The following is a 14,106-nucleotide window of genomic DNA, read 5'->3' as shown; positions in this document are numbered from 1 at the left end:
GGGAGAGAAGTGCAGCAATGAATGAATGGAAATCCAAAATCTCTGTAAATGTTCATTAAAATTCTTTTTAAAAAAGGATATAGGATTAAGTATTATTGTCATGACAGGAGTCTAGAATGAAGGATGCATAGTGGAGTGGACTTGAGGAGAGGAACTGTATAATAGTGAAAGAATTTTTCTTTTACTTTTCAAAGAGAAGAGCAAATTTGGGGGGAGAGGTGGGCAGGAAAAAAGTACAAAAATGAATGAATGGGGAAAAAAATAAACTACACAAACTCACAGCCAAATAAATTATGTTAAAAAGAAAACAAAACAAACAAAAACAATAAACTGGTCCTACTAGAGATTTCCTCTTAGAAGAGATTTATAAAGTATGCTATTTCACACAGACTGGAGAGCCCAGTAAGCTCCCCCATGTTCTCACTTGTTAGAAATATGAAAAAAGTTATATTGGTTGTCAAACTGAAAAAGAAACTCCATTAAATATAAAGAGAGCCTTCTAAGGAGAAATGCACCAAATAAAATCAGTTATCTGATAATGAATTAAGTAGAAAGGCCTGATTATCACAAATATCAATGTTTACTCTCATTTAGTATCAAAACTGGTATAGTTAGCACAACACAAATATTTCTTACAATAACTTTTTTTAGGAATTCCGTTATCAGTGACATATTTACGTATGTGACTTTGATATCAGCATAATGTATTAAAAAACTTATTTTATTACTACATATAAATTTAGTTTATTTGGCATGCTAATCTTTGTGTCAATTATAAATTACTAAAATGTCTATTTAAGAATGCTTCCCATTTAAGTTATTAATGAAGAAACAGCTTTGGTTTATAAGGATAATACTCCTTTTCTCTCCCTGCAGCTATGTATTTTCAACTGATGAGAAAACTTGTGTATGTTTTAATGGTTAATTAAAAGACTAGGTCTTAGGGAGAAGGAATAAAACAACAGTATAAGGACATGCACTTCTGGACAAAGTATCTTTTAACTAAACTGTTAATTAAGCAGAAAACAAAATATTTCAAGACATTTGTTACAAAGTTTTATTCTAATAACTTAAAAGTGGCTCTGGTGCTTGAGTCTAGATTGCCAACCCAAAAAGGAGCAGTTTAAATACATCAATTGCTCCGAAGGATAAAGATGGGCAATCTTTTCTCATATGATTTACAGCCTCTCAAAACCTGCTGGAGGTTTAGCTATGAATTGGTTCTAATTCCACAGTAAAGAGTTTGAGGGTTTCTTCCTTTTGTATAACTTATGAAACTTACTTCTGGACCTAACAAAAACTGTAAATTTCATCAGAGACAAATTGGGATCAAACTTATATTGCCTAGTCTATGGTATAAAGAGACTGCCAAATACAGCTAGAAATGCTCAATCTGGAGGGTATAAAATTGATGATTAGAACCTTCTACAGATTAAATCCCTGTAAACATAAAAAACTTGGCAATACCATTTCAGACAAGGGTCTCATATCAAAAGTTTACAGAATCCTTCCTACAGGGCTTCCATTAAGAAAAAGACTCATCACACAATTACAAAAAAGGGAAAAGAAATGAAGACTTTTCACAGAGGAAGATACTCAGATGGCACACAGACACATAAAGAAATGCTCAAAATCACTGGCAATAAGAGAAATGCAAATCAAAACCACAATGACATACCATCTTACTCCAGTAGCAGTGGCAAAGTTTAACAGTATAGCAAGTAATAAATGTTGGTGAGGATGCAGAGAGATAGGAACTCTCATACACTGACTGTAAAATGGTACAACTACTCTGGAAGGCAGTCTGAAGTTTCCTCGGAAAGCTGAACATAGAAATCCCACATAACCCAGCTATTCCATGGCTTGGAATATATCGTGAGAAAATGAGAACTGAGGCACAAATGGAGACGTGTACACCAATGTTCACAGCAGCATTATTCACCACAGCAAGAACACAAAAACAGCTCAAATGTCCAACCACAATGGAATGGATTAAGAAATTATGGTACAGTCACACTGTAGACTACTATGCAGTACACAGGAGTAATGATTTTGTAAATTACTACCTAACTTGGGAGGGAATGGAGAGCATTATGCTAAGTGAACTAACTAACTCAGTCCCATAAGGACAAATATCTAAGACCATTATTGTAGAACAAGTATGAGGATCCAAGGAGGCAGAAGGGTGAGGATGGGGGGAGTATTAATCATAGGGTTGCAAAATTTGATGGGGTGAGGGGTAAGTAATGGAAATGGGAAAGATCTGGTATGAAAAACAATGTATACAAACTTTGTAAATAAATGAATGAAAAAAAAATATATATATATATGAAGAAAAATTTAGGATAGAGTAAACTAACTTGAGTTCATAAGGACTGCATAAGACCATGATTGTAAAAACACAAGGATAATTAGTAAGATGTGTATAAATGTCCAAAGAGGGAAGAGGAGGAGGCAGGTGGATTGAGGGTGGGACCAGGAGGGCAGGGAATCATGAGATTGTAGTTTGGTGAGTGGAGGGAGGGTATGAAGGAATTAGGAAAGATCCAGTGGGGAACTGAAAAAGTGGGATAATAGTGATCACAGATAAAGAGTGATTAATCTTCTAAGAAACAATGTAAGGGAATGATTGTATGAAACAGAATGTAAATGAAAAAAGTTTAGGACAGCTGAGTTTACAGATACTGTTATTCTAATGAATTACTATTATAATAAATACCTTTTGTAGACTGGTAGGATTTAGCTGAGTTTTGTCTATTATTTTCACAGCAACCTAAAAAGAAAAAAAAAGAGGGAATAATTAAATTGTACTAGAGAATATATGTTTTAATTAGGAAGAAACTGTCTTTTGTCTTAACTAGATATAACTTAGATCCATTTGGTGCTCACATTAGTGAATAGTAAAGCTCGGATATGTTGGCAGCCTTAGGATATATTCTATCACTCATGTCTTTAACCTATTTGATCTTGAATTTTTTTTTAAAAGGACTCTTATTTATTTCTTCCAAGTGTTTCCTACTAATAATAACGTTGAAACTTAATATTTTACTCGTGATCTTAATAAATAACAATGAGCTGGAAGATATATAAACTTGAAGTGAAATGGTTTTATTGATGAAGCACTCAAGACACTCAAGCTCACTAACTTACAGAGTAACAAAACAGACTTGAATCCTCTAAATCTGTGCTTAGGATAGCTTGTGCTGTAATAGCTCCAGGGTTAGAACACACGGAATGAACTATATACTCAGTGACAAAGGACAATAATATTGGCAAAGAGCAAAGTAAAAAGTTAAGAACATTCTGAAATTGGGTGTTTTTTTTTTAAAAAAAATAATGTTCTAATTAGATCTAGTACACATGGAATAAAGAATGTCAGATATTAAATTAATAAAAATAAAGCCTTCAACATAATCAAATAGACTTAGAAATGACATATACATATGTGTAAACATAAAAAAATTTACATGAATACACATATCTTAAACACAAATATAATTATCCTACTACCTAAGAAAAACATCAGTATAACACCACTTATTTTATGTGCTCTATGAACTTTGATAATGATAGTTATAGAAAGGTTTCAGGTCTTTGGTTCAGAGAATCACTATGAGTTGTGCTCGATTAGACAGCAATCAGCAACAACTAAATTGATACAAATTTGGGGGTGACTTTCCGCACATTTACATCAATTTTACTCTAAACTGTCATTAATAAGAATTGTGTCTAGCTCTGTTACTGAGGTTTGGTAACAAGGACAATCAGAAATGTTTACCGGCAGCCTTAAGATCAAAGACAGAAGCCTGAGGAAGGTAACGTCTGCAGTGCACCTGATGTATTAAAGATGCTAATATGATTCTTTTTCAAATCAGTTAACATGTTAAAAATACAGATTTAGCTACCAAAATTCCATTCACAAATAACTCATTGCTTACCATATGTTAGCTGTGGTTTGTTCCCCAACATTAGTTACAGGAAAACTTTTTAATAAGACTCTAGAGAGGCTGAAGGAAATATTAAAAGGCATTATGAAAACTTACCTCTCTACCAGTCAGAACATGTCTTGCCAATTTGACTTTAGCAAAATTTCCTTTCCCTATTGTTTTCTGTAAACGATAATTTCCAATGTGAGGCTGCTCATCTGCTGCTGATGTAATGGAGTTTCGACACCGGGGAATGTTCTGTCGGCTACTTGATTTGGTAGGCTGGATGTGCGGTTCGGTGTATCCATCCACAGATGTATGCTAAGACAAAGGTGACAAAATTTCAGTGTTAATTATTTATAACTTCTACCAGACATCAGCTTCATCTTGTAGGGAAAGGGAGAATAACTATTCAAAGTGAAAGGGTCTACCACATATCACATGGTTTCTGAGTGCTGTTGTCAGGTTCTGTCAAATCAAGTATGATTCATAGCCACCATACAAACAACAGATCTGAATCTGGTCCTATGTTTTAATTTTAAAAAGTGGATAGCACAGAGTCTCACAGACCACTATCACTCTAAGGCTGCTTCCACATTCCAGGACTGCTTCATTTAAAGGGCAAAAATGTTCTTTACTGTCAACACAAAAAACCTAACAATTATATTTCTGTGGTGTGGTTGTTGGGTTGTTTTTTTTTTTCCAATCTAGACAAACTACTCTTGTTCACTCTTCCATTTGCCAGGCATAAAATTTAGGTCTACTGACAAACCAAGATGTGGTCTGAAATACTTGTTATACATCTGAAAGCTGGACAATGAACAGAGATGACAGCAGAAGAGTCAATGTCTTTGAGTTACAGTGTTGGAGAAGAATACTGAATATCCCACAGACTGCCAAAAGAATGTACAAGTCTGTTTTGGAGGAAGTGCAGCGGGAGTGCTCCTTAGAAGCAAAGATGGGGAAACCTTGTTTCAAAAATTTTGGGCATGTTGTCAGGAGGGGCCAGTCCTTTGGAATGGACATAATGCTAGGAAAGGTAGAGGGCCCCCCAAAAGATGGACTGATATAGTGACTGGAGCAATGGGTTCAAGCATATCAAGATCGTGACGATTGGACAGAACAATGCAATTCAGATCTCTTGGTTAACTGGCTTGCTGTAATAGTCAAGTTGGAGGCCCCTAATAATAATGAAACATAAAATAGGTTTTTTTAATGTATGCCATAGTTTGAGAACTACTGCAATAAATAAGGAAGAGGTAAATGCACAGCTCTTCACTGACATAGAAATTTCTTTATTTTCTAGGCATTTCTAAGATTGAAATTGCTATAATATTTCTCACAGATGGTACGTCTCATCTAAATAAGGCTGGCTTGTCAATTTGTTGAGATAATAAGACTGTCCATCTCATCACGAAGCAGGGTTACTTACTTATGCCTTCTTTTCTGCTGTTACCTACACACACACACACCCTCTCTACTATCAGCATTATCACACCATTTTCTAAGTATTTGTTACTGATTTGTTTTCATATAACATTCCTAAAACTCCACAACTTAATATAGTGTAGACACTCACTAGGCTACATTGAAGGAGTATAGAGTATTTAATGTATGGTCCACAAATGTTGTACTATAATGGCTTTCATGTTGCTGTAATACTGAAGTAATGCCACTATTAGTTTAAATATCAGTATGGTTACCATGGTGGGAAGATTTCGGTAGAGTTTCCAAATGAACATAGATTAAGCAGAAGTATTGCTACCCTCTTATGAAATAACTAAAACCTTCTGAATAGCAATAGAAAATATACAGTGGCACAAAATAAGATCCTCAGATTGGAAAACACTCAAAACATAACTGGGAAAAAGTTGTCTCCTCAAATTACATTCCACTTTAATGATACGGATTTCAGTCAATGACAAAGCTTTCAGTCAATTAAGGGTCTACATTTACTGAGAAAGAATGAAAGTAACTGAGGAGTTCTCCCAACTTCTACTGATCAAAAATGTTGCTAAGTTACATTAAAAAAAAAAATAACTGATTATTGGAATACAGAGGTAGGGACAGAGAAGGGTACAAAATACCATCAACCGTTCACATGCAAGTTTAAGTCGAAGCTAAAGAAAATGAAATCAAGCCCCTTCACCATCAAAATATGACCACAAGTATACCTCAACTAAGTATTAATTCAGAGACCTTTTGAACAATCAATGGGTTCCAATGAACAGTAATGCCTGAACACCATGTTGGTTAAAAGAAGACATAGATGAGCCTTTCTACAAAGATGGCATGGAAAGCCAAAAGGAAGCCCCTGCCCCTCCCCAAACTGAAGCCAAAGCAAAGGCATTAAAGGCCAAGAAGGCAGTCCTGAAGGGCATCCACAGCCAAAAAGAAAAAAAGATGACCAATAAGCACCAAATCAAATAAGCTGTAAAGAAGCTCTATGACATTGATGTGGCCAAGGTCTACCTCTTGGTTAGGCCTGATGGAGAGAAGTAGGCCTATGTGCAACTTGCTCCTGACTATGATGCTTTGGATGTTGCCAACAAAATTGGGATCATCTGAGTCCAGTTGGCTAATTCAAAATAAAAATTTTTCTCACACACACAAAAAATAACACAGATGAAAAAAGCCAAAAGGCATGAGAAAGGACCAAAAGGAGAGTCAGAAAAGGCTGTGAAACTTCCTCTAGAAAGAGAATCTTAAGTGAAAGGAAGAAAAAAATGAAGTAACAAACTTGAACATAAGATTTTTTAAAAAATTGCTTTAGAAGCCAAATCAAAATATGAATAATGAGAACAATGCTCATTATGTCTCGGCTGTAAGTACGAAAGAAAAACTCAAGCTTAAAGCTGCAAAACTGAAAGACTCTAATGATGCAGGAATTATTTTTTTAAAAATATGAAAAGAATATACCAAAAAAATTGGCCAATGTTCAATCATTCCTGAAGGTAACAAATTATTATGAGCCAATAGTAGTGAAGGAAGAAATTGAAACTTCACTGCAGATACTGGAAAAAATAACACTCAAAAAACCGACAAGCTGAAGTATTTCAATAAACAGATGCAAAGTTGAATGTGCTCTCTAGTCTATGCCAAGATATTTGGATGAAAGCTACCTAGAAGACATATACACTTGTGCCTATTCCAAAATAATGCTGATTCTAAACTTTTAGTGAAATAGCAAACTAATGAGACCAGCAAACCTGCCTCTCTCCCATAGGGACACCAAAGGACTGGGAAGCCCAGTCATGGATAATTTTCAAGCATTCTGAAGTATGAGGGTAATCACTGAGGATAAAATCAGGCACAAAGGAGAATGAAGGTATAAGTAAGGATCAAGTAAACAGAAACAAACAGCAGCACCACATTCAGGGCTGGATTTAGCTGAAGTTCCACAAAAACAGAAGGGAAAAAAAGACAAATGGGTTAGATCTACCAGTATTAGATGATCACCATGGAGAAAACAGGGCTCTACCTCCCCACTGCTTGTAGACAACTGGTTGAGCTTTCATCTCAACAGGTAGGACATTCTTGGGTCCTTGGGCATGACCCTCCTCTTAAGGCAAGCTGAACAATGCTATCGTGAGCCCAGGATAAGAGGTTCCAAGCTGACAGGAGTTTAAGAGACTTCAATAAGGCCATTTTTAATTTGGTGGTAAGAAAGTCAGCGCAGAGGGTGAAGATATGCATATGACAGAAAAAGCAACCCCCTAATGCAAATGCTCTACCCATAGATATCACTTGGGACTGTCACACCTTCAAGAATCTCTCCAACCTGTGATCCAGTGAACTGCAGACACTGGAAGATGCTGGCTAACTGGCTTGACTGAGGAACACTCAAGAAAAGTCCAGGCTACATACACCACAAGCACATTGTAGGATGCAACTTGAGTAGGCCCTGTCTTTCAGTACTGTCCTATGGCTGACCATGCCCTCCACCAACCCAAAGCCTGGAGCTGCACTCACCTGTAACAACAGGTGAAAAACCTAAAGGTGCAGCAAAATAGATACCTGATTCACAGAGTCAAGATTCAGAAATTTACTGGCTCAGCAGGTACACTGCAAATACAGGCAGAAACTCAAGGATCCCTACTGCAAGAGATAGCAGAGAAAGGAAACAATCTGTGAGAATTTTCACTGGGTTGTTTCTTGCACCATCCACATTGAGGACTCAGGACTAGTCACCCACATATTCTACTAAAGCAAGGTTCAGCACACACCCTACTTGCCCATCCTTACACAGCAACTACTATTCCATAAACCAACAGCACTGAACAACTAATGAACAGCTAATTACACAGAAATGCCAGTGGCTATTATACATACACCAAGAAAAAAAGAGGTTAAAAAATGTATAATACAAAATCACGACAATGTCCCAGAAGCAGCAAACAACATCAAATCCGATAAAAATGAGCAATCAAAACCAAGATATCAGAAACAACAACAAAAAGAGCAAAGCACAAAGACAGTGGACCTCCCAGAGGAGGAAAGGTTGACTGGATTCTCTGAGAAGCAACCACAATGATGCTCAAGTGTTTTCACAGGATGGAGGATAATATGAAGAACTGAAGGTATGGAAAACTCTAGAAGAACTTAAAAAGTCAATACAAACAAAGTAAATTTAACTAATGAAATATTAAAAGCCATAGAGAAATAAGAAATTTCAATTGTAAATAAAGATCAATATTTTAGAATCTGTTGACACAATGGAAGGACAAAAGAAGAGAACTAAAGAAATGGATATAGAATCCGTGAAACAGAAGAAAAAGTCTTTAACATTAATCTGATAAAAATAAAGAAAATCCTAAGAATTATGTGATATATCATAAAGAGGAATAACATGTGTGATTGAAGTAACAGAACAGGAAGAGACAGGGGGAAAAAAGGCACTGAAAAGCTATGGAAGAGTTACAAGAAGAAAACTTTTCAGGTATCAAGAAAAATTAAAAATACACATGTAAGAACCCGAATGAAGCCCAAACAAGACTGATAACAAAAGGAAAACCGACATAGCAATTCCCCAAAATAAAATTAAAGGATATAATATTGAAAGCAATTGAGAAAAGCAAAGCATTACCTACAAAGAATTGCCAGTAAGATTAAACTTCAATTCCTATCTGAACAGTCTGACTGTCACTGAAGACTGATAAGATCCAACTCTGACCTCAAAAAAAAAAAAAAAAAAAAAAAAAAACTTCAATTCCTCAGCAAAAACCATGTGAGCAAGATAATGGTATGATATAGACAAAACTGTAGGGGAAAAAATCCCCCAAACCAACAAAGGAAAATCCTGTCCCCAGCATTACTGTCCATCAAATGTGACAGAAAAAAATTGGATATCTTCAGAAAAGCAGAAACTAAAAGATTTTGTGAAAAGAAAACCAACTTTTCAAGAAATACAAAGGTAAGTTCTTTACACAGAGACAGTATGGAGATGAGGATAGACTGAAATAACCTGAAACACCACAAAAAAAGAACCCTAAAAAATATCTCAGGGTATATGCCTGGGATGTGTCCTGTCTTCATACCTTTTCAACCTATATTCAGAACAGATTATCTGGGAAGCTGGGCTCTATAAGGAGAAGTGTGGTATCAGGATTAGATGAAGACTCATCAACAATCTGCATTATGCATATGACACAACCCTGCTTGCTGAAACTGAGGAGGATATGATGAACTTGATGCAGAAGGTCAAAGACTGTACCCTTCCATATGGATTGAGGCTCAATATCAAGACGACAAAGATCCTCACCACTGGGCCAACTGGCAGCATCAGGATGGTTGGTGAAGAGATCGAGATTGTTCACAGCTTTAGTTTGCTTGGTTCCACAGTCAACACTCTTGGCACCAGCAGCCAGGAAATTAAAAGACGTATTGCGATGGGAAAGTCTGCTGTTAGGGACCTCTCCAAAGTACTGAAGAGTAATGGTGCCACTCTGGAGACTAAGGTGTGCCTGATACAGACCATAGTCTTTGCAATCACTAGTTATGCATCAGAGAGTTGGACAATGACTAGGGTGGATAGAAGGTGAATTGATGCCTCTGAGCTGTGTTGTTGGAGAAGAGTATTGAGTGTACCATGGACTACTAAGAAAACAAACAGGTTCATCCTGGAACCAAGCTGCTCATTGGAGGAAAGGATTCTGAAGCTTTGTCTGACATAATTTGGATGCTGCAAGGAGGGACCAATCCTTGGAGAAGGACGTCATGCTTGGGAGGGTGGAGGGACAGATCAGCAGAGGAAGACCCTCTATTAGGTAGATCGATTCAGTGACTGGGGTAGTAAAGGTAGGTGTGTCAGAGACAGTGAGATTGGCACAGATTAGAGCAGGGTTTAGTGCTGTTGTACATAGGATCTCTAGGAGTTGCAGGTGATTCGACGGCACATTACAACAACAACCACCACCACCAAGAATAACAGAATCTGAATGCTTCAAACACACCAATTAAAACAATAGCAAATAAGATAAAACAAAATGCATTATGTTGTGGAAAAAAAATTTAAATGGCTGGCAACCAAAAATAGATATGGCAATATGAATAACTGGTAAAACTGATTTCAGGGTAAAAAAAACAACATAAGAGACACTAAAGGACACTATATAATGGTTAAAGGGTCAACAGAACAAGAAGACATAATATCTAAATACCAAATGATATGGCCGTAAAATATACACATGAAATTATTAGACCTGAGGAAAGAAATATACAACAAAAATAGGAAATTTCAATACACCCCTCCTATTGAAAGACAGAATGATTGGAAAATTCAACATAAATGCAGAAGAACTAAATTCTACAATTAATCAAAATAACCTCATAGGAAAATACAGATTACTCCAGTCAACAAAAGTTCATGATACATTCTTCTCTAGTTGTTGTTATGTATCATCAAGTTGAGTGTGACTCATAGTAATCCTATTAACAGCAGATCTGAACCTCTTCCTATTCTGTGCCATCCTCACACTTTCTGACACAGTAGAGCCCTTTGTGGCAATCACGATGACAATCCACCTGGTTAAGGGTTTTGATCTCCTTCACTGACCCTCTACCCTTCCAAGCATTCTGTCTCTTCCCAAGGAATAGCCCCTACTAACAACATGCCTGAAGTTTGTGAGACGTCTCATCATCTTTGCCTCCAAAGAGCACTCCCACTGTACCCTCTCCAAGACATATTTGTTTTTTGCCAGTCTACGGGATATTCAGTGCTCTTCTCCAAAACCTCAACTAAAAGTCATCAATTCTTCTGCCATTTCCTATTCATTGTCCTGCTCTCAGATGCACAGCAAGTGATGAGACAGACCATAGCCTGAATCAGATGCACCTTAGTCCTCAAACTGACATGTACTGCCCAATAATTTGGAGGTCCCTAACTGCAGACTTTCCCAATGCAATGCATCTCTTGATTTCTGACTGTTGGTGCCAAGGGCGTTAACAGATCCAAGTAAGAAGAAATTGTTGACAGTTTCAATCTCTTCTCCATCCACTATGATATTGCTTATTGGTCCAGTGGTAAGAACCCTTGTTTTCTTGATACTGAGATACAATACATATTGAAGGCTATATTCTTTGATCGTCTGCAACAAGTGCTTCAGGTCCTCCTCATTTTCACCAAGAAAGGTTGTGTCATCTCCATAATGCAGGTTATTGTTGCTGTTCTTGTTATGTGCCACTGAGATGCTTGCGACTCATAACAACCCTAGGTACAAGAGCCCTGAACTCTGCCCTATCCTGTGTCAACCTCACTGTCTCTGTCTGACACACCTACTCCCATCACCCCAGTCACTTAATCAATCCATCTCATCAAGGGTCTTTCTCTCTTGCACTGTCCCTCCATTTTTCCAAACAGGATGTCCCTCTCCAAGGACTGGTCCCTCCTTTCAACATGCCAGAGCATGTCAGACAAAGCCTCAGAATCCTTGCCTCCAAGGAGCAGTCCAGTTTCACCCTCTCCAGGACAAATCTGTCTGTTCTTCTAGCAGTCCATGGTATATTCAACACTCTTCTGTATCACCACAGCTCAAAGGTGTCAATTTTCTTCTTTATCCCTAGTCACTGTCTAGCTCTCTGATGCATAGCAAGTAACTGCAAAAACTATGGCCTGGATCAGGTGCAACTTAAGTGTCCAGCCTGATGTCATTGCACTTCAGTACCCTGGAGAGGTCTCTGACAGCAGACTTTCCCAATGCAATTCGTCTCTTGATTTCCTGAATGCTGGTACCAAGAGTACTGATTGTGGAGCCAATTGATCCTGATACCACATTCCTCTTCAGAGTCCAGCTTCTTGAATAATTTGCTCAGCATACAGATTGAATAGGTATGGAGAGAGAATATATCCCTGATATACTCCCTTCTTAATTTTAAACCATGCAGTGCTTCCCTACTATGTTCGCACAACAGCCTCTTGTTACAGGTTTTGCAGGAGCACAGTTAAGTACTCTGGGATTCCTATTCTTCTCAATATCAGCCACAACTAACTTCTACCCTAGTGCATGGTAGATACTCCAGAATAGACTGTATTTTAGGTCACAAAGCAAGCCTCGACAAATTAAAAACAATGAAATACTACCAAGCCTCTTCTCAAATCACAATGCTATAAAAGTTGAAGTCAACAAGAGGATAATGGAGAAAAAGTCCTGCACTTGGAAGCTAAATAGTAATTTGACTGATTATTTTCTGAGAATAGAAAACATTTTTAAAATTTAAAAAATTTTGTAACACAAATGAGACAACATATCAAAACATCTGGATACAGCAGACACAGTATTAAGAGGGTAGTTCATAGCAATAAACAAGCACATAAAAAAAGGAAGAATGAAAATCAAATACTTAATACAACATCTCTAATAAATAGAAAAAGAACTGCAAGCAAACTCTATAATCTCCAGAAGAAAGGAAAATAGATAAGGGAACACATAAATGGAACAGAAACAGAGAAATCATTGAAAGTAACAAAATCACCAGAAGTTGTTTTTTAAAAATCAATTAAAATTGAAAAACCACAGGCAAACTTAATACAGATACAACTCAAATAAGAAATGAAAGTGATGACACCACAACAAAAAGAAACTGAAATTCAGAGATTATGAAAAGCTATGTTGTTGTCATATGCCATCAAGTCGCCTGCGACCCATAGTGACCCTATGTACAATAACTCTGAAGCCTTCTCTGTCCTGAGCTAGTCTCACTGAATCTGACACATCTACTCCTCTTGCCCAAATTACTGTATCAATCCATCTCACCCAAGGTCTTCCTCTCCTGTGCTGTAACTCCACCCTTCTGGGCATGATGTCCTTCTCCAAAACCTTGTTCCTCCTGGTCACATGCCCAAAGTATGTGAGATGGAGCTTCAAAATCCTACCCTCTATGGAGAAACGTGATATCACACCCTCTCCAAGAAAAATCTATTTGTTTTCTTGATGGTCCATGGTATGTTCACGACTCTTCTCCAACACTACAACTCAAAGGCATCAATGGTTTTTCTGTTATCCTTAATCACTGTCCAGCTTCCTGATACATAGGAAGTAATTCTGAAGACCATGTCCTGGGTCAGGTGCGCCTTATTCTCTAGACTGACATCGTTGCTTCTCAGCAACACCGAAAAGCTATACTGCCACAATTTTTTAATATATTTTTAAAAATAATTTTAATGAACATTTACAGAGAATTTGGATTTCCATTCATTCATTGCTGCACTTCTCTCCCCGCCAAGCCCTCTCCCGCCGCGCCCCAGTTCGCTCCTCTCTTTCAAAAGTAAAAGAAAGACTCCCCCCTGGTACACACTCCCCCCCCCTCCCACCACCCCAGGTACATTCCACTATGCAACCTTAATTGTGGACTCTTGTGATACCCATAATACCCTATCATACATTGCTTTTAAATTATTCAGTCCCTCATCTGTATCAGTGCAGTATACACAATTTATCCAGTTTTTCTCAGTCTTACCCCCACCCTGATATCAGTCTGATATTATAGCAGGGGCACCATGCAATATTTGTCCTTTTGCAACTGAGATATTTCACTCAGCATAATGTCCTCCAGGCTCACCCATTTTGAATAATATTGCAAGAGTTCCCTGTTTTTCAATGCAGCATAGTATTCCATTGTGTGAATATACCACAGCTTCTCTACCCATTCGTTTGTTGATGGGCACCTGGGTTGTTTCCAACTC

At 37.4% G+C, this 14,106-nt stretch overlaps 1 protein-coding gene across 3 annotated transcripts in view; it reads right to left on the bottom strand.

Moving 5' to 3' along the window:
- Nucleotides 1-14,106, bottom strand: part of MARK1 (MAP/microtubule affinity-regulating kinase 1) — a 229,919-nt gene that overhangs the window by 120,734 nt on the left and 95,079 nt on the right. For all 3 annotated transcript variants that reach the window (XM_006894539.1, XM_006894540.1, XM_006894541.1), the window contains exons 2-3: nt 4,044-4,247; nt 2,720-2,773 (exon numbers count right to left, since the gene is read on the bottom strand). In XM_006894539.1, coding sequence (XP_006894601.1) covers nt 2,720-2,773; nt 4,044-4,247 — 258 coding nt within the window. The remainder of the gene's footprint in view (nt 1-2,719; nt 2,774-4,043; nt 4,248-14,106) is intronic.

This window comes from Elephantulus edwardii, unplaced genomic scaffold (assembly GCF_000299155.1).
Source record: "Elephantulus edwardii isolate Elephantulus edwardi_28Jun2011 unplaced genomic scaffold, EleEdw1.0 scaffold00146, whole genome shotgun sequence".
NCBI classification, from domain to species: Eukaryota; Metazoa; Chordata; class Mammalia; order Macroscelidea; family Macroscelididae; genus Elephantulus; species Elephantulus edwardii.
This window is presented reverse-complemented; position numbering and strand designations above follow the sequence as displayed.